The following is a 26,526-nucleotide window of genomic DNA, read 5'->3' on the forward strand; positions in this document are numbered from 1 at the left end:
AGAGTGAAAGAAGTAAATTTACCTTTCGATTAAATGTGTGACTTTTCACACCAGGTCAGAATAGTTATTTAACATTCGTGGGTTGCATTGCTATGTTATATAACAGAGGCTCCACCTGAATGATGAATTATGATTATTATTATATTGCGCATCAGCTGAACTACACCGCGCGCGCCCACAGCACAGCTGCGTCTGACAGGACGAGACAATATACTGAAGTGAGAAGTGTTTGTTTCACAGTTCATACATACAAAGATTTTCAGTACAATTTCTCTCAGTCTATTTTTTTATTTAGCATTTTAATACCGACACTACAGTATTTACTATTAAAAGCCCTGAACATGATATACAGTCAAACACTGACATTTGTGACAATTGAGGTTCGAATTACAAATCAAAGCATTCTCCCGCATGGCACAGGCGCTCGTGCTCTGCTCCGTAGAGGAAGTGATCACACACCGAGTCAAGTTTGGTTGAACTCGGGCATGTTCACTAAAGCGTTGCGTCTGTCCAGTGAGTCGTAGAGATGTTCATGTTCGTGCTAACGGAATGGAAAGGACATCTGGACGACGGATTTTAACAGGGGAAAATCTCATCACTTCCGGGTGTAACATTGTAGCGCGGGATAGCAGCTGCACTCCTGAAGGTTGGTAACCGTCTGTAAGGACAGCAATGAGCAACGCGTTTATAGTCTAGTAGTAATCGACTAGATGGGTCTATCAACTCTTCAAATGTAGTTGCAAGTTCGTAACCCTTAATGCGTTATATTCTGTTTTGCGCGATGCGATCGGATCATCATATTGTGATCTGTGGAGGCGGGTATTGCAAAGAAAGCACATACGTTACATGTCCAACAAAAGTTCTAGAAATGCATATTGCTCATTGAGATGCTAAGTACATCATACACAGGTCGTCACTGACTGAAGCGACACTCGTTGATCCACATATCATTGGAGTTTAAACACTTATGAACGCAAACTGACAAGTGATCATGCAGGATAACTTACTTTACTCTTAGAAAAATTACTACAGTGACCATAGTTTAGCTATGGTATTGTAGTTAAACCGCAGTAACCACAAATGTAGCCTACCATTGTCTCACTACAGTTAGTTACACCATAATATTTGTAGTTAAACTACATGTTTCAAATCTCATTCTGTCAATACAAAACAGTTTGTAGTTTTACAATAATAAAACCATGGTTAGTTGTAATAAGGGGAGCATTTCAGTATGCACTGTCCCTGTTTGTCTCGATCCAGAGTTTTGGACATTCCACAAAATGTCATACAAGATTCAACAGTGTGGGTTTTTTTCATGACCTGTCTTAAAGGTCCAGTATATGAAATTTAGCAGCATCTAGCAGTGAGGTCGCAAATCGCAACCAAAGGCTCACTCCACCGCTCCCCCTCCCTTTCCAAGCACTACGGTGGCTGACACAGAACTAAGATGTCACGTTTTTCGCTTCTTTGTCGAAGGAGACAACGTTTACGAATCACGCTCTGAGCAGTTTGTCTGTTTAGGACTACTGTAGAAACAACATGGCGAATTCCATGTAAGGGTACCCGCGGTGTATGTAGATATAAATAGCTTATAGAAATAACACTTCTTTATGTAAGGTCTTTATACACCTCTGAAGACATGGTTATGTACATTCTATTGCATTTCTGTCAATATATCCACCCAAAAAACATTACAAATTTTGGACCTTTAACATATCTGATCTCTGTTAACTAGTTTATGTTGGTGACATTAACATCAACTCAAAATGCAACAAAAATGTCACCACTGAAAAGCAAATATGTTATGTTTACAGGGCAAAAGCACAAGATCTAATTAATCTAAATAAATCTTAGTGATAATGCACCACTGCCATGTTACGTCACAGTTACATCAGGAACTCTTTTACACTGGACCCAACATACGGTTACACTGTTAAATCATGCAAGACGATAATAGTCTGTGTCACTTTTCCAGAGCCTGTCTGTGTGTAACATCATTCAGAGGACGTCGCTATGGACTCCTTTGGAAGGCAGGAGTTTCTTCAGGCTCTAGTAGAGGGCTGTGTGCTGCCCACTGCCCAGCAGGGTGTGGAGCAAGTTTGGCAGCTCCTGCTGGTATGTCTTCTGTGTCGAGTCATCTGTAGACTAGGTGAGTTTATCATGCTCGCCCAGGGCACAACCTCAACCCTTTAACATCTGTTTCGCTGACCCGGCAATGTGCAAAGAACAGGTCCACTGTATGCACACTTCCAGTGCCTTTAGCGTAAGGTTCACCCCCCCCCCCAAATACTGTATAACATTTGAGCTGGTTTGTATATATGGGTCATTTTTAAAGTTATTTTTTTAAACACAAGATACTTTACTATCCCTAGTACTCACCTTGTGACCCACATTGTGCTTTTACAACTAACATGAATTGTGTTTTGTAGTCAACAGTGTGTATTGCAGTCAAAGCATTCACTCTTGATTATATCAAACCCATGCTGCTAGTCGGTCCATCTGTTGAGGCTTGGTGAGGCAGTCTAATGCTGTGTCTCTCTGTCACAGGTGTGTCATGTCATGTGAAGCATGTTAGTCTGCTGGCAGGTGGCCTGTACGTGTTGTACGTGTTCTTTGAGTTACACATGATGTGGGTGATAATACTGAGCCTCCTGTGCTACCTCATCCTGCTCCTCAGCATTACCTCCCGAAGCAAAGGCGTCTTCCTGTCTCTCGTCATCCTCATCTACATGCTCATGGGGTCTGTCATTGAACAACTGCATTTTACAGATAAGAATGTAGAAAACCGGTCCAAGAGTCCATTGTTGCATTTATCCATAACAATGCATAACAATAATAATATATTTTATTATATACATACTGTATACAGTGATTTCATACATTATAAATGTGTTCCCTAAAACACTGCCGCACATAATTTTTTAAATTTTAATCATAGCGAGTTACACATGATTGATGCAGCAACCTGGCATAAGATGAGAGGTCAGTGTCTGGTTTTTGCTCATGTTTTGCCTGCTGTGTTGAATCATTTTCATTAAATGTTCATTCCTTACACTCGTGGATGTGTTTAGGCTCTCAGATGGTGGTAGCCATGAAGGCCATATCTTTGGCTTTTGACCTCGATCGAGGTGCTGTGTCCTCTTTTCCCTCGCCGTTGGAGTTCATGGGATACCTCTGCTTTGCCGGAACCATCATCTTTGGCCCGTGGATTAGTTTTGCCAGTTATTTAGATGCAATTAACGGCCGCAAAATGGTAAGAAACATTGTTATAATTGTAATAGTTTTTATTTAAGTGTCCTTTTAAACTGGAAATAAGCTTTCTGAGATATGTAATGTCACAAACAGTTTTGAGAATCTGTAATCTTAAACCAATGGTTGTTCACTTTTTTCAGCCCAGGAAAACCCAGTCTCTGTCAAACCTAGGATATTTAATATATAAATACTTTTATTTATCACGTTGCAATATTTTAATACATTTAGCTAAAACAACTTTATTGTCTGTCTTGTCTTGTTTTTTTGTTTTTTTACTAATAAATAATATTAATAATAATGTTATACTAATAATAAACTACTAAAGTTGTTTTGTCTGACCATAAATTTCATAAAGCTAAAGACAACACAAAATATTTAGAAACGTAGCAATAATAAATACTAAAAATAATAATGTCAGGAAATTCTAATATGTTTTATATGCCATGTCACTGACCCTTTTTGTAGACCGCCCAGGGGTTCAAACAATCTCCCACTGTGTCCTCCACATGCACTCATACACACACATATTGACATTAAAATAAATTAAATATGGTCTTCTCATGCTAAATGTTAAGTGGAAAATAATTATTTTCTTTGATGTAAAGAAGATAAGGATTATTTGTGCCAGACACGTTTCTCATCAGCAGATGTCTTCTTTTTCTCTCCTGCAGACTGTTGCCTGGTTTGGGAAGATTGCTCTGAGCTTTTTAAAGAGTCAAATTTGCCTAGTTATTTCAAACTGTATTGCCCCTTATCTCTTCCCATACTTCATTCCCATCTATGGTGATGGACTTCCTCGTAGGTGAGCTGCATCCGCCCTGATCCCCATGGCTGTTTTTGTGCGAAAATAAAATGGCTCGTTTGAATGCATATATTTAATTCTCTTCATCTTCTATTTCATTTTCTTGTATTGTTTTTATTGGCCTCAGGTGGCTTCATGCATATGAAAATGCAGTGTCCTTCCACTTCAGTAATTATTTTGTCAGCTATTTAAGTGAAACGACCACCGTGATGGCCGGAGCTGGATTCTCTGAGCAGAAAGACAACCTCAAATGGTCAGTCATATGTATGCCAACTTTTCTCTTTCCATCTTTTAAATTTTTTTTTAAAACATGTAGTTGTACAGTGTACAGTACAGTAATAGTGTTATTGAGATTGACATTTGATCATTTAAAGGGATATTACAGTAGCTAAGCCTCTGAACGTGGAATTGCCGAGGTCCATGGTCGAAGTTGTCACTTCTTGGAATCTACCCATGTCTAAATGGCTAAACGCATGTAGGTGTCTTCATTCGTGTCGACTCTTTTGTACACATGTTACATATTAATATAAAAATGTTCCTAAACATTTTTGTACACAGATGTCTTTAAAAGTGCACTCAAACTTGGCACTTTTCCTGCCATCTTGGTGACCTACACAGCCAGTGCATTGTTACATGTAAGTAGCAGATTTATCTCTTTACATTTTCTGAAGGCTGATTGGAGCAGAATCAAGTTCCCTCTGTTTAAACAGATTATAGATGTGTTAGGGTGGAAAAAACACCTGGACCTGGTGTGAAGGCTTGGATAAACAGTCTTTTATCATGACCCAGATATACACTGCTTCCTACTGGTGGCATAAAATAGATTTAATCACAGATGCCCATTTTGTACTGTGAAAGTGTAGTTTTGCCTGTCAAGTTGTGACATGGTGTTCAACAAGGATAACTGGTGTAGGTTTAAATCATACAGTACATGTAACACATTACCAGTTTGTAGTTAGGTAGAGACATCTGCTGGTGAATATAGGACATTGCCGTTTTTCATTTATTTTAAGTCATGATGTTACAATCATGAATTCTAACTCCTGTGTTCTTTGGCAGGGTCTCAGCTTCCATCTGGGGGCAGTGCTGCTATCTTTGGGATTTATCACATATGTTGAACATGGTAAACTACATTTTTCATTTATCCAGCTTCATTAAATAAAGCAATACCCCCATGACATAAAAAATCTGTGTGGTGGAGCTGCCAGCCGTCACCTCACTGTTCTAACCACCAGGACTGAACTGTCACCACCAGACTGAATACTGACTTGTTATTTGTCTTATCTAGCACTGAGAAAGAGGTTGGCTGTGATTTTCGGTGCATGTATACTGTCAAAGCGCTGTCCAAGTGACTGCCATCACCAAAATAAGAAGGTACACGGTTTTTCTGAGGTCTGGTGCTGTTACTGTAGTTTTGTCCTTTTAATGAAATGTAGATTAAAATCTTTAACCAAATTCTATGTGATTTCATAATGTTTTGGTTTTGATTGGAAGTTATATTTTTATACTGCAGCTTCTTCTTTTTTGTCGTAGACTGTGTGGGTGTATGGTGTTAACCTGCTCTTCAGTGCTTTATCAATATTCCACCTTACGTACCTTGGCTCACTGTTCGACTCTGAAATGGACAACATGAATGCTGAGGAGGTGAGCATGTCTTAGAACAGTCTTTGTCATTTATTTGACATTAGGAACAGACATAGTGGGTCTCATTCACTAATAAGGCAAGGCAAGTTTATTTATAGCACATTTCTTACACAAGGTAATTCAAAGTGCTTTACATAAAATGATTGACAAAGCAAAAATAACATGCATGCATAAGACATCTTTAAAAAGCAGATGATTTAAAATTACATATACAACTTTAGAAATTAAAAGACAATAAAATAGATTTAAAATGTGTGTATATCTAAAAATAATAAAATCAAAAGAAAATAGAAATAAAAGTGCAGTTGATGTAAACCAGCACAGTGCTCAGGTTGTAAATGCACGACTAAACAAGTGTGTTTTTAATCTGGATTTAAAAACGGCTACTGTTGGTGAACATCTGATGTCTTCTGGAAGCAGATTCCAGCTACGGGTGGCATAACGCTGACTGAGGTCCTAGGCCATTGAGTGATTTATAGACAATTAATAATACTTTAAAATCGTTTCTACATGTAACTGGTAGCCAGTGTAGAGACCTGGGTAGGGTTGCACCAGCCATTTGTAAGATCTTTCTTAGATGTGAACGTAAAGTCCACACTAGAGGTTTAGTAACTACTAGCTAGTTTGTAACTAACTATGTACGTTATTCGGTTGCACCATTTGGTCTGGCAGAACGTAGCTAGTAGTCCGTAAACTCTCCGTAAAGGAATGCAATGTCGAGTGAAACGAGCTTTTTCAGTTAGTTCAGTGAGTCTGCTATTTTATTCCTACAGTTACTCCTGACTGGAGGCTTCCGTAAATATTTAGTTTATACCATAGACTGTATAAAATATGAGCGTATTGTTCGTGACGTTACCCGTAGGTTTGTGAAGAGTAAAAATGAAGCCTAAAGTAGGCGGAGCCGGTCGTCGCCATCTTGGCATCGCGTCATCGCGCGTCACTCCCGGATATCCGTAAATGGGCAAAGAGGCGGGACGTGGTTGGAGCTGAGGCGCAATTGGCTGAAACCATTTGTCACTCAAGTGGCCACGCAACTATTTTGCTGAATTTTAAGGCTTAATATAAGTTAAACTGGTGAGTTATAAAAAAATCACCCTCCTCACAGTTGTCACAGTTGTCATGAAGGGTAAAATGACCTATATAGACCAAAATCATTTTTTGTACCAGGCTGCAAACATGTTTTTTTGTGCTGTAAAGTTGGCCATTTTAACAAGGGGCTCAATGAGATTCTGCTCTGTTTTGGAGCCAGTCTCTAGGTTCTTTTTCATTATTTGGCCAAGTGGGAGCATATACAAATTGAACAGAAGCGGAGCAAGAATTGAGCTCTGTGGAACACCACATGTCATGGATGTCCACTAGAGCTGCACGATTAATCGTTAAAAGATCGCGATCTTGATTCAAACACCCACGCGATCTCATTAATGAAAATCAACGATTCTCGTGTCTAATTTACCTCGGACTAAAATCATAACGCATCAATATGTGCTGGTGCTGCCGCAGAAGCAGAGATAGCATTATTATCATAAGGTATGTAACGACGTCACAAACAGTCTTTTCAACAACACACTATCCTTATTTCTGTCCAATGATCACAGAAGTATTGGGATTAAAGCAGAGAGTTGCTAACTCAAACGCATGAGACGCGTTTACAAGCTCCTACGATGCCCAAATTAATCTTTATATCCGTCATTGCTGTAAAACACGTTATCAGCGTGTGTGGCGCTTATCGCTGTATTTACGCTAATAGAGAAGCTGCGCTATTAGAGCTTTTCATCAAGTTTCCAAAGTTATTTTAAACTGTTTACAGGTGAGAATACTGCGTTGTTATGTTTATCAGTAGTGTCTTTCTTTAAAGACCCCTTCAAGCAGTCTGTAGATATCAGGCAAGACCTTTAATTGCAAGTGTCACCTTATGAATTTTTTTACGGAGAAATATTTCATATACACGTTAATTCAACGCATTCATACTTTTTAGGAAGTTAAACTTTTGCATTTAAATAAAAAAAACACTTTAGTTTACTAACTTACATAAAATATGTAATTTTGAATAGGGCTGCAACTAACCATTATTTTGATAATCGATTAGTTAGGCGATTGTTTTTTTTATTAATCGGTTAATCGGATAAAAAGTCTAATTAGATCTTTTGCTTATAACTAAATCAGTATCAGTTCAGGGAAAAGTATACACAACTAAACTCATTAACTTTCTCCCAAAATGTTGTGGATGAGTCCCTAATAAACACACCAGGGCTGATAAGTTGATTCAGATATGTGATATTAGAAGCAGCTGACAATAGTCTCTCCCAAACGTGGGAGAGAGGGGACGGTTGGCCAAGGAAATCTTTTTTTTTTGTGGCATGAAAAGTGAGATATTTGTCATTCAAATGTAGTGAAGTACAGTAAAAAGTAGGCCTACTTAGAAAAATATATACTTAAGTATAGTACAGATACTCAAAAAGTGTACTTAAGTACAGTACAAATCAATGTACTTCGTTACTTCCCACCTCTGAACCATATAAACCCCAAAATCAGAGTATTTAGCCACAAATTGGATTTTACTAATATAATCTTTAATTTTGTAAAACACCTCTCCCTTTTAAACTTTAAAACTGCGTGGCTTGAAGAGATTCGTGCAAAACACGTCTGACTTTAAAACTGCGCACCTCGCGCTGCACGGAGAGACGCGTCTGACTTGCAGTGCTCATGCTGCACAGAGAGACACATCTAAAATTGTCATTTTAAAAGGGAAGACGCGCCTGATTTATAATTGCGCAGCTCGCAAGTGACGTCACAGACCAACTAATCGATAATGAAATTCGTTGACACTATTTTCATTATCGATTATTATCGATTTTATCGACTAGTTGTTGCAGCCCTAATTTTGAAGCAAAGTCCTACGTATTACATGCCTAAAGAATTTTGTTTTTGTCAGAACCTCTAGTAAATTATGCATTACATTTAGTCATCATTCAGAATCGTAAAAGAATCGCAATCTCTATTTGAAACAAAAGAATCGGGATTCTCAATTTATCCAGAATCGTGCAGCTCTAATGTCCACTCAGATTTATGGTTGCCTATGTTCACATAGTAACCTCTCCCTTTAAGGTATGACCTATCCTGAACCATATTAGGACCAACCCAGAAAGCCCTACCCAGTTTTCCAGCCTATGTAGGAGTAAGGTGTGATCTTCCGTGTGAAACTTTCTGCCTAATTCACAACACGTGTACACACATGAATTTGTTCTTAAAGGCCCAGTGAAATAAAAAATTACAATGCCTATTTTTTCATGAAATATCGCAACGTTTATTGTAAATAGTTTATCAATGTGGGTCATTCTCTTTTTAATATTTGTGTGCCCTCATAATCTTCTGTTAAAATCTGAAAATGCACTTCCTTCCTGTAATGACTATCCAATTTAAATGATGTATGTTAGACGGCTTGGGCAGAGCATCTGTTAACTCCTCCTCTTCAACTATCAGTCTTCTGCCAGTTCCATTTCAAAATGCAATTGCTGTTTTTATACATCAAATCGCAGAGAAAGATGAAAGCCACGCCCATTATTTTTCTCATTAGAAATTCCATTTCACTCGGAAATGCGTCAAAATAGGGAAGTAAAAACGATCGCAACTTCCAGTTCACGGGGACTTTAACCTCGTCCTAATGTAAGTGAATTTGGAGTATTCATTTGCATAAAACATACGCAGTCCATCTCCATATTAGAGCTTTCCGTCTAACCTTTCCTTTACCACCTGTCATCACTTAAGTCAAATATACTCCAGGCAATGTGATGCTGTCTACAGACGCGCTCTCGCAAGTACTTCCAAGTGCGCAGTCCTCAAAATCAGTTCATACACAATAAAACACCTTTTATACAAACATGCAGTTTACAGAGTTCTCGTTAGCTGGCTGTAAAAGTGCTGTGACAAACCCATTAAGAACAAGCAGGTTGTCATGTCGTGTCGCGCCCGGTGTAGACACGGTGTTAGAGAGAGAGAGAGAGAGAGAGAGACTTTTTGCATACATGTGCCCTGTTCCTATCTTTTTTCTTATATTTAGAATAAATTTTAGTACGAAAGTTTAGTGAATCATGATTTGTTAGTGAAAACGTTCATACACAGTTTTCACACACAAATTTGTACGTACGCATGCTTAGTGAATGAGACCCATTGTTTTGAAGTTACTGTATTTATTTTGTATAAAGACTGAAATAACGTCAGAAATTAAATCACTGGAAAAATCTGTTTATATTGCATAACGCTGTATCACAAAATTTATTTTATGTTTCTCCATTTAGGGTTATATGGCCAGTCACACTATTCAGAAATGGTCAGAGCTAAACTGGGCCAGTCATTGGGTGATGTTTGGCTGTTTTGTGTTTTACTGGCTCATTTAAAGCATACCATAGTATTCAGAAATCAGAGGACCACTGTCAATGAACTAGCGGAAGATGTGGGAGCATTAAGATGCTGAGATACCATGGACTACAGCCAGAGTAACTACATCCACCCTTCTATCCTTTTCCTGGAGAAGATAAAGTGCCTTGTTGAAAATCAAGTTGTTACAGGAATCATGTTGTCATAGGAACACTTGTTCTTTTAAATTTGATTTAGAGTAGAAACAATTTTGGAGTACGCAAAATGATCAAGAAAGTGTATTAATATGCAAACTATATATCATAGCATCCTTTTGTTGTCATTTTGTCTGGCTTCAGATTTAGGATTTAGTAGATTGATTTAGTGTTACATTGTCATTTAATAGCATATGTCTTGGGCCTGTAAACATTCACATTGCTGAAATGTATCGAGTATGTCTGGGCAAACTATTTATTTTATTTTTTTCAAATAAAAATTATTCTCATGATGCATGGCCATTCCCTAAGGCATTTCACGGACATTCCCTGAAATAACCTGAATACTTTACTCAAGGTTACTTTGTTCTTTATCATTTATCATTTTAACATTTTTGTCATAAGATTATCACTCATGGTGATAAAGCGACCCTTACAAAATATAGGCTAATGTGGTGTTAAGTATCACTCAGAAAAGATTTCTTTATTGTCATTGCATGACACATACAATGGAAACACCATGTACCCCCCAAAAGTAAGGCACAGCCATTGTGAAAATTCTCCCCAAAAAGGTTTTTGGTGGATTTTGCATCAGTAATGAAAATGCAGTCACAGTTTGTGCAAAAATATTGGCGCTATATTTACCTCATAGTTATTCATCTGTGTCCATGAACGTGTGGTGGTCTGTATAAATACGTGAATGTCCGGCATAGCACATTAATGCCATAAAAGAAAACTGAGGTTGTAAACTTGCTAGCATCATATGCCATTTAATCCGACAGTATGCAAAACGTGACCCCTAACCCAGTTGCGTGTATCCCCACAGCTCCTAGTGTACGGTGAACTATCGCGAGACTTCGTACAGCCCCTCACTACGTAATGTGCCGTGCTGCTTATGGCGGCGCTGGTGACAGTGCTGAAAGCTGTTGGGGTGAGTTTTTCTTTAAAATGTATAGTTAATGTTACTGTTTCGCACAGTTATGTGGCGTGTGAAGTTTTGACACTTGCTATTATGGTAGTGTCTATAAACATTAGGTGTATTTTAACTGTTAAACGGTTTAGGGTGGGGACAGCGTTTCCTCTGCGTGCGTTGTAGCGTGTTAGCATGCTAGTCAAGGCTTTAGGCACAATTACTAGATTTGTGACGAATATTGAATTTATACCCCAAAACCTATAGTTCTATATGTTTCACCGTGTCCCATCGTGAGAAATTTGGACCAACCGTTTATATAAACGTGAGAGAACGTGCCACAGTCGCAGCTCGGCCCAGTGTGACCCTAAAGTCGCTGTGTCTTTTGTTGTCGGGTTGAGTGATTATTTAAAGCCCACCGGCTGCATCAGAATCTGAACCGTTTCATAAACACACACTCGCTTGACTTGACTTAAACTGTTTCCTGGAAATTAGTCTCGCACGAAACCTAACGTTAAGTCAATTAATGTGACTTGCTGTCATTAAAGTAGTGACTTTATACTAGTTCTGGTTGCGTTTAAAATGCCCAGTATCATTTTTACCGTTTTGTCAGGCCTCGCAACGTTTTGTAAGAAATGCTTGGCGACCACTCACTTGGTGAGAGTTAAACAAAGTTTAACAAATATAGTTAGAGTGAAACTATACACAGTATCGTCTTCTCTGAAGTGACACTACCCGTGATTTTTCTCTCTGGATGAACTCCAGATGGATCCGCTCCCAGCTGTTGCTTAAGCGCTGTTGCGTCATTTCAGTTTCATGTCCTCATTTTGTCTTGCAGGAAAATGTCTACAGCGTGCTCTTGACTTCACGAGATTGTCATATGCACTGCCTTCATCACTTAAAGGAATAGTTCGCCCGAAAATGACTATAATTTACCCACCCCCATGCCATCCTAGTTGTACATGACCTCGTTTTATAAGCCAACCAAAGAGCTATGTTGAATAATATCTTGGCTTTGCAATACTGTTGAATGGGGACCAATTAGGACAAAAAGTGCGCTCATCCTTCCATTATTAAAGTGTATTTTAAATGTGTAAAGTAGTGAGGTGCTACACACACAATCAATGTATGAAAAGGCTAGGATATTTATCTAGTCGTATGTAAAATGGGGCTTTCTTTTTTCCCTTTGATTTTGAATAGGCCTGTTCAATAAGATGTTATCTGCACTGCATTCAATATATGAAAGCAAGCAATGAACTAGGCTGACCTATATATAAGTTCCTAGATCCCTCCATCTCATGTGTAATAGAGTGGGAGACCTGAATGGTTGTCATGCTGGATATCTGCAGTTGTTGACCGCATTCATATAATGTATTCCATAAATACTACTGCTGGTTCTCGCTGAGACTTGTTGATCCTCAGCTTGTTTGTTCGGTCAGCTGCCCTTGCTGGTTTTGCACGAGGCCACTGAGAAACGTTATTTTTAGGCATGTGTATCAACAGGAGAATAACGTTGAGTATTAACCTACATTAGTGGAACATGATTGGTGTACAGGGGTAAAATATTACTCCCCTAAATTTACTTTAGGGTCAGTATGTTTAATATGGAATTTATGTGTGATCTGATGTTTTGTTTCTCCCCCGACAGTATGAAGTGAAACAGATTTGATTTTGTACCATCTGAAACCTACTTCAAGTTCAGATCATCGATCGGTGAGAAGAAACATCAACAAAATTAACCAACATCCCCGAAACGACCCAACGGTACGACAACTCTGAAGACGACAAAGACGAAGAACTGCACTGCGACAAAGAGATAACCAGAACAACAAGAAGCAACCAAACCAGCAAACCAAAGATTTAAGAAACAGAACCAGGCCGCAACAAACGTAGCAACCAGCCATCAACGTTATCGGCGAAGGCGAGACCTGATCTGAGACAAGAAGTTTGTGCCTACTCAACAGCTTTGATCAAGCACACGTCCCAACGCTGCACCAAGCCCTCTTCATCCTCCCTGCACCTGTTCCTTCTCTGGGGTGCGGAGAGGGCTGCTGTCTGCTAGTCTTTTTTCATTTTTGACCTTTTTTCTGTCAATTGCAGACCGAATCCCTCCCTCCTTAATTTCCCCCACACCTTTGTGTTTCCGTTCACGTTTCCAAAAGCAGTGTTTTGGCAACTGCACTTGCCTTTTAATCAGTTTTTTGTTTTGGCTTTTTTTTGCAACTTTTGTAATTAAACGTGTGCTAGGAAGTTAAAGCTTACAGGTGTGTGTGTGTGTGTGCGCGTGTGTGTGTGAGCGAGCAGAGTCTAAAGCATCGTTTAAGTGATTTGATTGGTCCAAATCATTACAGCCTTCCAAGACAACAGAACAAGGTAAGTCTTTTTTGATTGTTTTTGCGTAATGAAAAATCCTTGTTAATGAAGTTTTAACTGCTTTCTCAACTTCATAAGTGACTTATTCTTTATTCCAAGCATCTGTGTCTCATTCAACTCAATTTGTTTACTAGTTTAGTGGTAGCAAGTTGGAAATAAAGTTGCTTTCCATTTTTATTGGTTGTGATTGACATCTTAATGCTTCCTACAAAGGCAGCATACGTACAAAGCTGTGGATTCATATATCATAAAATGATGTTGGAATTCTGTGGTAATATAACCTTGATATCATCTTCAGTCTTTGACATGACCTTGCTCAATATTAAAGTTAAACTGATGTTAATGATTGAAATCAAGCTCTAAACTTATAAGTCTGAATCTCACACACACAGGGTCATATGTATGTATGTGATTGTTTTGTGTAATAGTAGAGCTGGCAACACAGCAAGTGCATCTCAAGTGCAGGTGTATCTTACTTGGTCAGTTAAATCTATACAAAACTCCTTATATTCATCTTCAGTGGAGAGGATTTCTCTTTTTGTCTGTTGAAGATTTATCCGTACATGTTGTCTGTAGGGTCCTCACAAACCCACAGCCCATGACCTGTGCTGCTTTGTTCAATGGCTCTTCTTGTTGCCTCTCCCACAGTTTTCACCCCCCCTGCCCTCCTTTCTTCACCTTGGCAGAATTCCAGAGGTGTTTTGTTTGGTGTGTAACAAAGGAGAGGGGAAAGTGAAGGGACAAGCTGCCACGCATCATTGGAGTTTAAAGTCTAGATGCCAAAAATCTCCACTTTTTCGTAATACAATCAATCCCAGGTGTAGTAGAATTGGCCACCGTTTATGGGAGAATTATGGGTAGTCCCTGGAAAGGTTTTGTCGAGTTTACCTTGCCGGCATCGCCACCTGCAGCGTTCGTAAGTGCTGACCTGAACAGCACCTCGCCCGTCGGGCTCAGCCTGTCACCCTACGGCCGTTCCGTAAGTGCCTAGCCATCTGCCCTCCACCTTACTCCGTCTGTCCCGCCCCACGCCCCTCTCTGCGCTGTTCCTTCACTACATCATCCTGATCAGCAGGCTTAGAGGCTGGCCTCGATCACATGCCCTAGACACGGTCAGAGAGGAGGCAAGGCATGATATAGGGATGTTGCCATCGAAAGGGACAAAATAACACTTTTAGATGTTTAAGAGTGTTAAAATGGTTAAATCTTGATATTTTTAAGTTATTTTCCTGTTCATCTTCAAAATGGCAAACAGCCGATCTTTGTTTTTAGTGATAAATGGTAACTGAATTGGATGTTGTTAGTCCCTTGTGTCTCAAATGGATGTGCATCTATAAGATTTCGGTGTGATCATTTTGAGTATATCAAAAGCATTTATTGATGTGAAAGTCCTGTGTCTGTTCTTGTAGAATGGCCCGGTGGTCGAGGCTGGTCGAGTCTGTTTCATCTAGCCATTTGCTGTTACCATTTAGTCCATTTCTAGTCGCTTCATTAAACTAACACATCATTGTGTTTTCCTTGAGCATGTCTACCAGCACAGGCCGGTGAATTAGTTAAACCCGTTCGCACCACCAACAAAACAGAGCAACAAATCACAAATCTGTGCACACTTTTATTCGCATATACCTGAACGAAAGCAAAATGAGCTCTAACCATTCATGTGCTGTGCTGAAATGTAACTGTCATCATGATTCTGGAATGAAGCAATGAAAGTTAAATGTTGAGGTAGTGTGACAATGGATTGTATCCCATAGGAAAGATGATATTCATCTAGTTTTAGTGGTTGCTGGTTGTAAGTGTTTGAACCAAATGTTTATCCACTGGTTTGAAATCCTCCCTCTCCTTTTCTTTGGGTTGATATTTTATTCCAACGACTTGTTAGGAATTGCCAGTACCTTAAAGGAACAAAGCTGTATTCCTGTATCTGCACCTCACGTAGTTGCTGTGATCAAAGAAAATTGACCTCCAGTATACTTGATGTTTTTATAAGTATAATACCCACCTTATCCCCCAGTGCCCCACCACCCCCTACCCTCGCCTGAAGATGGAGGTCCCTGATGCCCCAGTCGCTGACCCCACCCCTTCCACCTCAAGCCAGCCAATCCCTCGCTCTGCCTCTGTCTCATGTCATACCTCCCGTGCAACAGGGGGCAAAAAGCAAAAGCGAACGCCCCTGTACCAGCGATCTGTAAGTGGGCATGATGGGACAGTGTGTGCTCCAGTCCCTATGTCCTAGTGTGTGCCGGGCCCCATGGCCCTCACTGGCAGAAAACACCTGACCCTGTAACAGCATGCTTTATAGGGTTATGGTTAACAGATCTGACCACATGTCCGGTGACTGATCACTTACAATTCACTTGGTGTGCTGTTTGATGTCCACAGGAAAATATAGGTTTAGCCATGAATGTGTTGAGTTTGTGTGAGATCTAATATCTGACTGCATGAAATTAATATCTAGGTTTGGTATGAATTTGATGGAGATGGTGTTGTGTGAAGTGCTTTAGTATTGTGCAGGTTCATTAGATGTAACCGACTCAAACCTTTGACTTGAAATTGATGGTACTGGAAAGAGATGCTATCGATTCGTTCTTTTGTCAGCCGAATTTCTAAGACCATCTTTCCTTGTTTTAATATGTTCAGTTTCATAGTTGCAAATTTTTTAATGTCCCAATTTCATCCCATTTTACCATTTCCACACTTGCTGATGAGCAGTTGGATCTGTGGAAGGACAAAATGTTTGATAAGTGTGGTTGCCGCTTTTCCCACAGATGAGTTTTGATCCCAGTCTGCTGCATAATAACGGCCATGGCGGCTTTGCCAACGGGACCGGCATGGGTATCCGTGAGACAGGCGTGGTGGAGAAGCTGCTGGCATCATACGGCTTCATTCAGTGCTCTGAGAGACAGGCCCGACTCTTCTTTCACTGCTCGCAGTACAATGGCAACCTTCAGGAGCTTAAGATCGGAGGTATGAGCTGCACACCAGTCTCACACCGTGTCTACACCGGATGCGACGCGACACACTAGGGCTGTGCTAAAATATCGATACATGTAACTAAAGCAATTTTTTTTTTTTCGATAGTGATACCTCTGCTATCGATATTTTTTTTTAATCAAATCATGCCATATACATACAGCCAAAAGTAAGTGGAAGCGAGCATGGCGAAAAATATAAGAACGCTTGGAGCTCTCAGAGCTGATGTGTGAGTGTGCTTTGGTTTTCAAAATAAGTCATGGAGTAATGAGTTCTATAAAATAATGCTGTTTGTAGGCTTCGCAAGTCATGACTCAAGTCACTTGGCTACTGCAGTGCATTAGACAAAAAGTTTATTAAGAAAAGTAACAATGACATTTATTGTGCTTTCACGGATGTGACCGCAGCGCATTTACAGCACGGATGAACCAGAGGTTTTATACTGCCCATGTTCAGTGTTTTAACTGTAATGCACCACAACATTCAAGTGACTTTCGTGAGCCACCTTATTCCCCTGTGCTACCAACTTGAGGGGCGCAATCCACAGTTTGAGAACCCAAACCTCTGATCTAAAGGTCCATGCATCACACATCATGGCCACTCTGCAGAGGTAAGGGATGTTTTTACACTTATCCTTACAGAAACCCCCCGGTGGTGCACAGCATGTTGTATTTCTAGCTCTACTTTTTACATTCTCTATTTAAAGTATTGCAATATATCGCAAATGTGTATCGTATCAAAATATGTTGACAATGTACCCATCTATCGTGATATGTATCATATCGGGAGGCACTTACCAATACACAGCCCTACGACACACGGCTTGTTCTAAAGGGATTGTCACGTCGCGCTGCATCCAGTGTGGACAAAATTTACAATTAAAATGGGTTCTAATGCTTTCTAATGTCTTTTGTCGCGTCGGTGTAGACACGGTGTCAGTCTCAATATCGCAGTGTCCTCTTGAAGCAGTTAACCTGTTTATGGTTGTTTGTCCCGTCCCTTTTTAGATGATGTGGAGTTTGAGGTGTCGTCTGATAGACGTACCGGCAAACCAATTGCGGTGAAGCTGGTAAAAATCAAGGCAGAAATGTTGCCAGAAGAGCGAATCTCTGGGCAGGTGGGGCCTGACTTGCACGCCTCTCCTTTAACTGTGCTGCATGGTTTTATTCATCCAGTTAAGGAACACATTTTACTTTCGTGTTTTATCGTCTTTGTCCCATTAATGTCTGTTGTTGTTGTTGTTGGAGTTTCAAGCTCATTTTTAATCCATACTGACCTGGCAAACAGAAACAATGTGCAGGAATAACTGACAGGAGAGATGCACTTTGCTGTGCTTAAATTATTTTGAATCTAATACGATTTTTTGTGGGTTCACAATGAGCTTGGTTGTTTTTGTGTTTTGTTGTCTTGTTGGGGGGATATTCATCTTCTAAGCAAGTTATAAGAGGAAAAATCTTAGTTTATTTTTTGTTTAACTGTTCAACATGCTTACATTAAGAGTAATTGTAAGACTGGTGTCATGAACACTGATGTACAGTCAAACCCATAATTATTCAGACACCAGATATAATTTATTTTTTACTAGTGGGTGCAGGAGACTAGTTTATTTATGGAAGTGAGGATAGTAAAGTCAGTAAACTGTAACTTATTATACCCTGAAATTCTTCATACAGTAGACTAATGGTAAACTTGATAGAAATTTGGGACCAAATTATTCAGACACTTTGACCTGACCATGTTTTGCTTAACTGTTTTTCTTTAATTGCTAATGCAACCTTTTTACACCACAGACTGACAAAAATGAAGCATTCCTTGGTATGTGAGAAATGTTAAGTGTCTGAATAAATTTTGGTTTGACTGCAAGTCAAGTCTTAAGTTTTTGGGTTAGAAGTGTTGCTAATGTTTCACTTTCTCCAGAAAACATCTTTGTTCGGGAACCTTTTCTGTAGGACATTAGCATTGTTAGGTGATTCTGTCTCTTACCATTTCTGTCTCTAACCTCGTCTGTCTGTCTGCACGTTCACTTTATTTAGGTAGTGTCAGCTATCCCTTCTCACCTGGATGGGAAGTCTGCACCTGGCCAGGTGCCCACAGGCAGCGTGTGCTACGAGAGGAATGGGGTGCGTGTCTTTTTTTCCTTTGCATGTCTACTTTTTTGTAATATTCCTTCTCATGACTATTTTTAATCATCTTACAGGAAGTGTTTTATTTGACTTACACCCCTGATGATGTGGAAGGAAACATTACTTTAGATACTGGAGATAAAGTCAGCTTTTACATGGAGACCAACAAGCAGTACGTTGATCCATAATGTCTGTTGTAAGTAAATCGTCAAGGGGTACAATAACCAAATTGTATGGTTTTGTTTCAGTACCGGTGCTGTTAGTGCCCACAACATTGTGTTGAAGAATAAACAGTCAAGATGCCAGGGAGTGGTTTGTGCTACCAAGGTACGAGTCATGTGTAAAGATCTGTTAATGAAGGAAAGATTACAAGCATCAGAGCTGAGCCAATGAACTGATCTCGGGTCACGAACACTTTTTATATGATTCTGTTGTGTTTTGCAGGAGGCCTTTGGATTCATTGAGCGAGGAGATGTGGTGAAGGAGATTTTCTTCCACTACAGTGAGTTTAAAGGAGATCTGGAGGCCTTGCAGGCTGGAGATGATGTGGAATTCACCATCAAGGAAAGAAACGTAAGCATCCCTGGGTTCATTTTTGCTATCTAAAAGTACTCAATGAAACCATCTTCATTCCTCACTGATATCCTTCACAATAACAATGAATTCATAAAGATGATTTGCATGTTTTCTGAAGTTGCTGTAATAGTGAATCCTTTATTTACAGTCATGTCACCGATTTTGCTTTTATTTTGATACTTTGTGTTTTGAAACGGTCTCAAAAAGAAGTTTGTTTTTGTCTTTCTTACAGGGAAAGGAAGTGGCTACTGATGTGAGACTGTTGCCTCAGGGAACTGTGATATTTGAGGACATCAGTATTGAAACCTTTGAAGGCACTGTCACCAAGATTATTCCCAAGGCTCCCAGCAAGAATCAGGTTTGTGTTCAATCTTGACGTTGGTCTTCACAGACTGTGATAATGTTCCCATGTAGTTGTGATGATTCTGGAATGTTTAAATCTATTAAACCTGAATGCGGTGTTTGTATTGCTCAGAATGATCCTCTGCCTGGGAGAATCAGTGCCAGAATTAATTTCACTGACAAAGATCTGCTATTTGGGGAGAAGGACACCAAATCCAAAGTGACGCTGCTGGAGGGTGACCATGTCCAGTTCAATATTTCCACCGATCGCCGAGATAAACTGGAGAGGGCGACAAACATTGAAATCCTCCCTGACGCCTTCCATTTCACCAAGGAGAGCCGCGAGATGGTGCGACTGGAAAACATATAGCCCTGTTTGTCTTTCTGTATGGCTTTCTTTCTAATGTTTTGTCTGTCTCTTTCTGCAGGGTGTGATAGCTGCCATGCGCGACGGTTTCGGCTTCATCAAGTGTGTGGACCGTGATGCTCGAATGTTCTTCCATTTCAGTGAGGTTCTGGAGGAGAGCCAGCTGCACATTTCTGATGAAGTGGAGTTCACTGTTGTTCCTGTGAGTTCCTAAACATCACACACCGTTTTAACTTGTCTATTTGTTTTCAACACAACTAGTTTTTCTTTTTACTTTGACATTTGGTTTAGTTTAGACTCATTGAAAAACTTTCTCATTAAATTAAAACCCTGATCGGTTGGCTTCTAGTGCATTAGATCAATTTAAATTACAGTAATGTAGTTTTATTACACCACCCTGCTTTCACCAGGACATGCTGTATGTAGTTTTATTACACCACCCTGCTTTCACCAGGACATGCTGTCAGCTCAGAGGAATCATGCCGTGCGGATCAAAAAGCTACCCAAGGGCACAGTGTCATTCCACACCCAGTCTGAGCTGCGTTTTGTGGGGGTTTTGGAGAAAGAAGCTGTGCCTGCCACCACCGGTACCACCAAGAACTCCAGCCCCAGCAAGGGCAAAGAGAAGGTGTGCTAGCTTTGCAGATTTACTAGACATTTCTTCATATGTACCAATGATAAAAGAAAACTCTTTGGTGCCAAGAGAGTAAGTTCTTCTTCTAAATTAAATTTGACACACAGGACGCTTGCTAATTTCTTCCTTCCATGAACAAATTCTGCGTCTTCTCCTTTACTCAACGTCACTTGATTGTGGAACATTGCAGTAGGGCTTTAAGGTGTTACAACAAAATGCTACTTTCAGTTTTCTGACATTCTTTCCTATCTCTCCTCTCTTGTTTTTGAACCACGCTCCTTTATTAGAAAAAGGATAAGGTAGGCTGCTATACTGCATGCTGCCTCTCCTCCACAACGTAGACTCTTTATTAATATCAGTTTATAGAAGTGGAGTGTTTAACTTTTGTTGAAGTGGCATGTTTGTAAAGCGTGACCAGCCTGTGGTTTAGCCTGATGTCATATTTTTGCTAGTGTTTAATTTTCTTTAACTTGCCTTCTGCCTGCTAATTGAGTTGTCAAAATGCAATGCAGATATAATCTGCAATTCAATCACATGTGCCCTGATTAGAAACCACAGAAGTGTCTAATCTTTTTTTCTTTATTTTTAAGGCTAAAGTTGAAAAGGTCAGTTTGATGTGTTTGGGCCTGTTGGCATTGATTTATCCGCTTTAAATCATACACAGTTACCTCATAACCATGCCAACTCAATGTCTGCGGTTTTTGCCTCTTTACATATTGTGTAAATGCACACGTCTCCATGCTTGTTCCACAAGGTTTGGTTTGCAGAATTTAGTGCTGAGACAAATGCTTGTTCCCTTGTGGTTCTTCAAGTATCTGCAGTCTCATGCATCACCACATTTAACAACATGCTGCGTTGTTGATGATCAGTAGACTGGCATCTAACACTACACATGAATGTGTTTGTGCACAGCTAGGGCTGTTCGGTATACTGAAAATCAATCTAAAATCTTGAACGTAATAACATTTGGTACATGAGTGAATGTGAGTCTGTGTGTTTTCAACAGGAAGCAGAGGAAGGCTTGATTGTGTATGAAGAAGATGGGGTAAAGAACACTATTCCCTACCATGTTAAAGACCTGGAGGGAGGCATTTACCCACAGCTTGGAGACAAGGTACATTTGGACTGGAACGGTGTCTGTCTGAAATTTTGAACACCCCTTAGAATTTTTCTTAATTTATTTTTTTCGAAATGTTTTATGCAATTATGAATTATGCAGCGCTTAAAGATGTAAATTGGTGTGTTGCCCAAATGTGAAAGCGGCAGTCTGATCATTTGAGTGATCCGTAAACCCCGTATGTCCACTAGCTGGAGTTCTCCATCAGTGAGGTGAAACGCACCGGACAACAAAGTGCTGTATCCATCAAGGTCCTTAATCGTGCTGTTGGCACCAAAAGGCTTCTGGGATACATAGCCACACTGAAGGATAACTTCGGCTTCATAGAGACAGCCAATCACGATCAGGAGATATTCTTTCACTACAGGTAATGGATATTTCTCATTGATGGTTTTACCTCATCTTAATATTGTGGTGTTTTTTTTTTGTTCTGTATTTTAAGTTTTATTCTGTGATGTGTAAACAGTGAGGTGTGTGGAGATTTGGATGACCTGGACCTGGGCGATTCAGTGGAATACATGCTGTCCAAAGGCAAAGGAAACAAAATCAGTGCTGAGAAGGTCTCCAAAGTTGCTGCTGGTATGTTTCTTTCATTTGTTGCAATTTTGGAAAGAGTTACTTTACATGAGGTATTTTATAAATAATTTGTATAATTTTTGTGTAACAGTGAATGGGGTGGGAGAGGATATCAGTAATGCAGTGTTCCTTGGGAAAGTGGTTCGACCCCTGCGCAGTGTGGACCCTTCTCAGACTGAGTATCAAGGCCTCATTGAGATCACAGAGGATGGTGAGTGATGCAAGCTCTTGACCTTTCAAATGAGAACGGAAACGATCTTAGTTTACCAACAAGTCTCTAATCCTTAGTCTGACTGTACTATTTGCACTCAAATGTGATTTAATCACTGTTCTCTGATCAATCTTTTACCAGATTCCAGTAAGGGTCCGAGTTATCCATTTGGCATTGTTGGTATGGGCAATAAAGGCGACTGCCTGCAAAAGGGTGAGATGGTGAAGTTCCAAGAGTGTACGGTGCCCCAGACAGGACAAAAAATGGCCTGCAACATTATGCCTCAGCGCAGAGCTTTGGTAGAATGTGTCAAAGATCAGGTATGTCTAAAAAATGCTTTAATTAGTGATGCCTTGCATTTTAGAAACATAAAATTTGATGTTGATTTTAGTGCAATAAAGACACCAGCTGACTTTGATCTGAATTTTGTGTCCTCAGTTTGGTTTCATCACATATGAAGTTGGAGAAAGCAAGAAGCTGTTTTTCCATGTAAAGGAGGTGCAGGATGGTTTGGAACTGCAGGCCGGTGATGAAGTGGAATTTTCTGTTATCTTTAACCAACGCACAGGCAAATGTAGTGCCTGCAATGTCCGCAGAGTCAGGTGAGAGTCATCTTGTTTATGTTAATGTTCAGTAGTTTGTAGGTTCCCTTAATTTAACTGTGAAATGTTATTCCAGTGAGGGTCCCAAACCAGTAGCAACACCTCGACCTGACAGACTGGTCAATCGCTTGAAGAGCATCACTCTGGATGATACCAATGCCCCCCGTCTGGTTATTATCAGACAACCGCGTGGCCCCGACAATTCAAAGGTAAACACGTTTAATGTAAAGGTTTACTTTTTCGGTCATGCAGTATTTTCTAGTTCATTGTTCCTTACAGTGAGTTTTTCTATCCTGCACACACTACCTCCAATGTAACGGAGAGGAAAATGTGGACTACGTACACAAGCCAGTCAAAGACTAGGTCTTCTCAGAAAATTAGGACGTTTTAGTATTGATAAGAGGATTCTAAATATTGTTTATAGGTTGATGATAGAAAGAATTTTAACTAGGGGTGTAACGGTTCAAATTACTCACATTGTGTTTGGTTTGTGTCACGGTTTCGGTTCGGTTTGTGCTATGTTCAGGGAAAAGGGACTACTGACAAATAAAAATAAGAACAATTATTCAAGCTACAAGTAACAGTACCAATAAAACAACAGAGCAAAGCAGAAAATAAAATAAGATGCTGTATATACCTTTTAAGGTAGAAATGGATTAAAATAATCAAATAAAACATAACATTGCATATGTACAAATTAAATAAAGATGAATCATAATTGAAGTTACAAAAGCTATTGAGTCACAAGCAGTGAGTGATTTCCTTGACTTTTAACAGACAGCAGGAATATGCTGCAGTCGCTTTAAGAGGAATGAAACCGATCCAGTACACTGATACTGTACACATACGTTGTTTTTCGTCTGTTTCGTCCGTTCACTTAAGACATAACCTACTATGTTTGTTAAGATGCTCGACATGTTGACCAAATTCGTGTGTGAATTTGTCCGTTTAAGCGCTTCAAAGACAACTCAATATTTTTCGCCATGTCTGAGACATTCCTAATGTGCGCTTCGAATCTTCTCACAGCGTGCAAGCGAGTTTTCTTGTGCATCATCTTGCACTTAAATGTTTAAATTGGCAAGGCTTGAATGAGTGTAGTTTAAATAGCAACATGTGCTGTTCAGGTCTCACCTGCGCGCTCACAACACCCAGGTGATGAAAGCATAACTACAATAATGTACAGTACAGCATACGTCAATCCTATTGAAATTTGTCTACGTTATTTGATTTGTTGTAGGTATTAAATGTGTATCCATCGACAAGCATGCATTAGCTGAACTTTGTCTGTTTTACGCATTATAATTTTTAACGAACCACATTATAAATGCGTCGTCAGATTTAAGATGTGCCGAACCGTTGGTGGAGAACCGTGCGGTTCAATTTTTTACCGAGAACCGTTACACCGCTAATTTTAACATATAATATTATTGCTTGGTATGGAAGTTTAGCAATGAGGCAGAAAAATAAACTGACGCGAATTATTAATGAAGCCAATAAGATAATCGGCCAGAATACAATGCAAGTGTTGTTTTTAGACTTTATGAAGACAAAGGCAATCGCAGTCTACTCGGATCGAACCCACCCACTTCACCATTGCTTTGAAGTTCTTCCTTCAGGGTGTAGACTGCGCATGCCGATAGCTAAAAGGAATGCATATAAAAGATTATTTATCCCACTAGCGGTAACCGTTTTAAACCTATCGTTTTAAAGTGTTCAAATTTGTTGTAAAGGTCAGTTATGTGTTGTATAGGAACATGTGTGTTGTGTTTTTATTATGTGATATGTGGATGTATTGTATGTTGTGCCAGTGTCAAAGATGAATTACATGCTATTTGAATTAATTTTGCCTTTAGCTACCGGGTTCAAAACAAGAGTAATGATTTACAAAAACTATTTTATACCTGTTCTCATCGAGTTGTTTTGTTCACACAGGGCTTCAATGTAGAGAGAAAATCACGCCAGCCTGGTGTTACTGACTGAGTACTGTTCACCCCTCTCCTCCTGAGTGCGGAGGAACACCTCGAGAAGAAAAGCAATCATAGAGGAACCGAGAAAAGGATTTGTGTGTGCCTCTCCGACCCATTATTTCTCTCAGCCACATTCATAATTCGCACGCATTAAGATGTACATCAAGACCTAAAACTTGGCACGCACGCACACAAGTTCCTTTCTCTGTCCTTTTCCATGCTCAAGAAAAATCTTGTTTCCATTGTATGTGTGATGTTCCTGTGCGGTTGTTATTTGGACAAAAGCCCCACATGTTGTATGAAAGTGTGTTTGTGGTATTCATCACTCGTTGGGTAAAAGAAAATCTGAAAGGGTGTGATTGTTATGCAGAGGATGAGAGGGGAAAAGGGTTTGCAGTTGTCACACCTGTTTGGGTTGGGGTGTGGGGACTGTTTGACCCGTTTTCATTTCTGCTGATGTTGCTATGCCTGGAATTCTGCACCTGCTACCGTGTGAGTGGCTTGTTGTTGTTTTAGAATAGCTTTTCTTGTCTGTGTTTTGACTTCCGTTCTGTACTCTTCCTGTACCACTTGAATCATTTTCCTTATGTTGAGTTCCTCACCCAGCCGAAGCTGAGATATTTCTCTGCTCTTATGGGTGAGAAATAAACTAGGTTGCTTTCACTCACTTTTCCACACCCGATTCCATTTCTAGAGTAGCTTTTAATATGACACGAATCTGAAAAAGAAAATAAATGACTCTGGGCTCAGAACTTGTGTTTGGTTTTTTTGATTGTGAAATGTTGACTTAAATTGGCTTTTTCTCTTAAGGAGCCGTTTTAAATGTCTGATTTCGCAAGTTCAGCTTGTATTTTCGGGCAGGTGCAGAATTCCTAATGGCATCTTGTAGCCTACAGTTCTTTATAAATAAGTTTTTCCCTCTTTGTACATGTACTTTCCCTCTCTTTTCTTTTGAGTTGTGTTTAATGTCTGCTAATGAGTAAACGATAAAAAGGTGCCTAAAAACAAGCAAAACACAAAATGAAAAAACTCTATTCCTAAACGACCACCAAATTGTAAATCATGGTGACTTTTCCCCTCAATAGAGAACACTGGTGTGCATCCCCATACCTGTGGGTTGAAACACACCCTTGTCTTATGTGCTTTTACTTGGGTGATTTTTTGAAAACCTGAAAACGAGCAAATCTGTGTAACTTTACAAATGTGGGGAAACGTAACTAGTAACATTAAAATGAGTGGGAATTCATTTAAGTGGATAGAGATTATTTGAAGTGCTTCTTATGACACATGAAGCTGTTGCTCTCATGAATATTCTCTGGAGCACCCTGGGTTTGTGTGAATCTCAAGGTTCTCCTGTATACTTTTGTTAATGGTCTTGAATGAAACAATTGAAATAAACATTTTATGAGAATCAATAATGTATTATATTTCATTTTTTTTAAAGGCAATATATAGGACTTTAATGTTTTCATCATGGTTAAAATGGTGG

The 26,526-nt window shown here is 39.6% G+C and overlaps 2 protein-coding genes across 9 annotated transcripts; both read left to right on the forward strand.

Moving 5' to 3' along the window:
- The first annotated feature begins 423 nt into the window (after window positions 1-423).
- porcnl (porcupine O-acyltransferase like) lies at window positions 424-11,054 on the forward strand. The gene is made up of 13 exons (XM_057356036.1): window positions 424-646; window positions 1,976-2,149; window positions 2,548-2,740; window positions 2,939-2,982; window positions 3,072-3,253; window positions 3,924-4,054; window positions 4,182-4,307; window positions 4,429-4,529; window positions 4,613-4,689; window positions 5,114-5,177; window positions 5,343-5,428; window positions 5,588-5,698; window positions 9,994-11,054. Exons 2-13 carry the CDS (start codon window positions 2,014-2,016, stop codon window positions 10,090-10,092), a joined length of 1,350 nt encoding a protein of 449 aa, XP_057212019.1. The 5' UTR covers window positions 424-646; window positions 1,976-2,013; the 3' UTR covers window positions 10,093-11,054.
- Window positions 11,055-11,092: 38 nt separating this feature from the next.
- csde1 (cold shock domain containing E1, RNA-binding) lies at window positions 11,093-26,455 on the forward strand. 8 transcript variants are annotated; one of them, XM_057356029.1, is made up of 22 exons: window positions 11,093-11,197; window positions 12,825-13,549; window positions 14,198-14,528; window positions 15,564-15,737; window positions 16,318-16,516; window positions 17,530-17,696; window positions 18,556-18,642; window positions 18,720-18,817; window positions 18,894-18,972; window positions 19,090-19,218; window positions 19,454-19,579; window positions 19,697-19,912; window positions 19,992-20,132; window positions 20,385-20,558; window positions 21,571-21,678; window positions 21,873-22,048; window positions 22,148-22,260; window positions 22,349-22,468; window positions 22,610-22,788; window positions 22,907-23,070; window positions 23,147-23,279; window positions 25,003-26,455. In XM_057356029.1, the coding sequence occupies exons 3-22, from the start codon at window positions 14,403-14,405 to the stop codon at window positions 25,048-25,050; spliced, it is 2,757 nt and encodes a 918-aa protein (XP_057212012.1). In that variant the 5' UTR covers window positions 11,093-11,197; window positions 12,825-13,549; window positions 14,198-14,402; the 3' UTR covers window positions 25,051-26,455. The 8 variants fall into 8 exon arrangements, with proteins under 8 accessions (XP_057212012.1, XP_057212013.1, XP_057212011.1 ...); XM_057356030.1 differs by having other exon boundaries at window positions 14,236-14,528; XM_057356028.1 differs by having other exon boundaries at window positions 12,825-14,528.
- The last annotated feature ends 71 nt before the right edge of the window (window positions 26,456-26,526 follow it).

The sequence above is a fragment of the Triplophysa rosa genome, linkage group LG17 (genome assembly GCF_024868665.1).
Source record: "Triplophysa rosa linkage group LG17, Trosa_1v2, whole genome shotgun sequence".
In the NCBI taxonomy this organism is placed as follows: Eukaryota; Metazoa; Chordata; class Actinopteri; order Cypriniformes; family Nemacheilidae; genus Triplophysa; species Triplophysa rosa.

Bases quoted from the DNA above. Each gene is read 5' to 3' on its own strand.
- csde1 (XM_057356028.1), top strand. From the start codon at position 14,403: ATGGGTAGTCCCTGGAAAGGTTTTGTCGAGTTTACCTTGCCGGCATCG. The intron at 20,559-21,570 runs GTGTGCTAGCTT...TGTTTTCAACAG, and splicing joins CCAGCAAGGGCAAAGAGAAG to GAAGCAGAGGAAGGCTTGAT. The intron at 21,679-21,872 runs GTACATTTGGAC...TATGTCCACTAG, and splicing joins ACCCACAGCTTGGAGACAAG to CTGGAGTTCTCCATCAGTGA.
- porcnl (XM_057356036.1), top strand. From the start codon at position 2,014: ATGGACTCCTTTGGAAGGCAGGAGTTTCTTCAGGCTCTAGTAGAGGGC. The intron at 3,254-3,923 runs GTAAGAAACATT...TCTCTCCTGCAG, and splicing joins CAATTAACGGCCGCAAAATG to ACTGTTGCCTGGTTTGGGAA. The intron at 4,055-4,181 runs GTGAGCTGCATC...TATTGGCCTCAG, and splicing joins GGTGATGGACTTCCTCGTAG to GTGGCTTCATGCATATGAAA.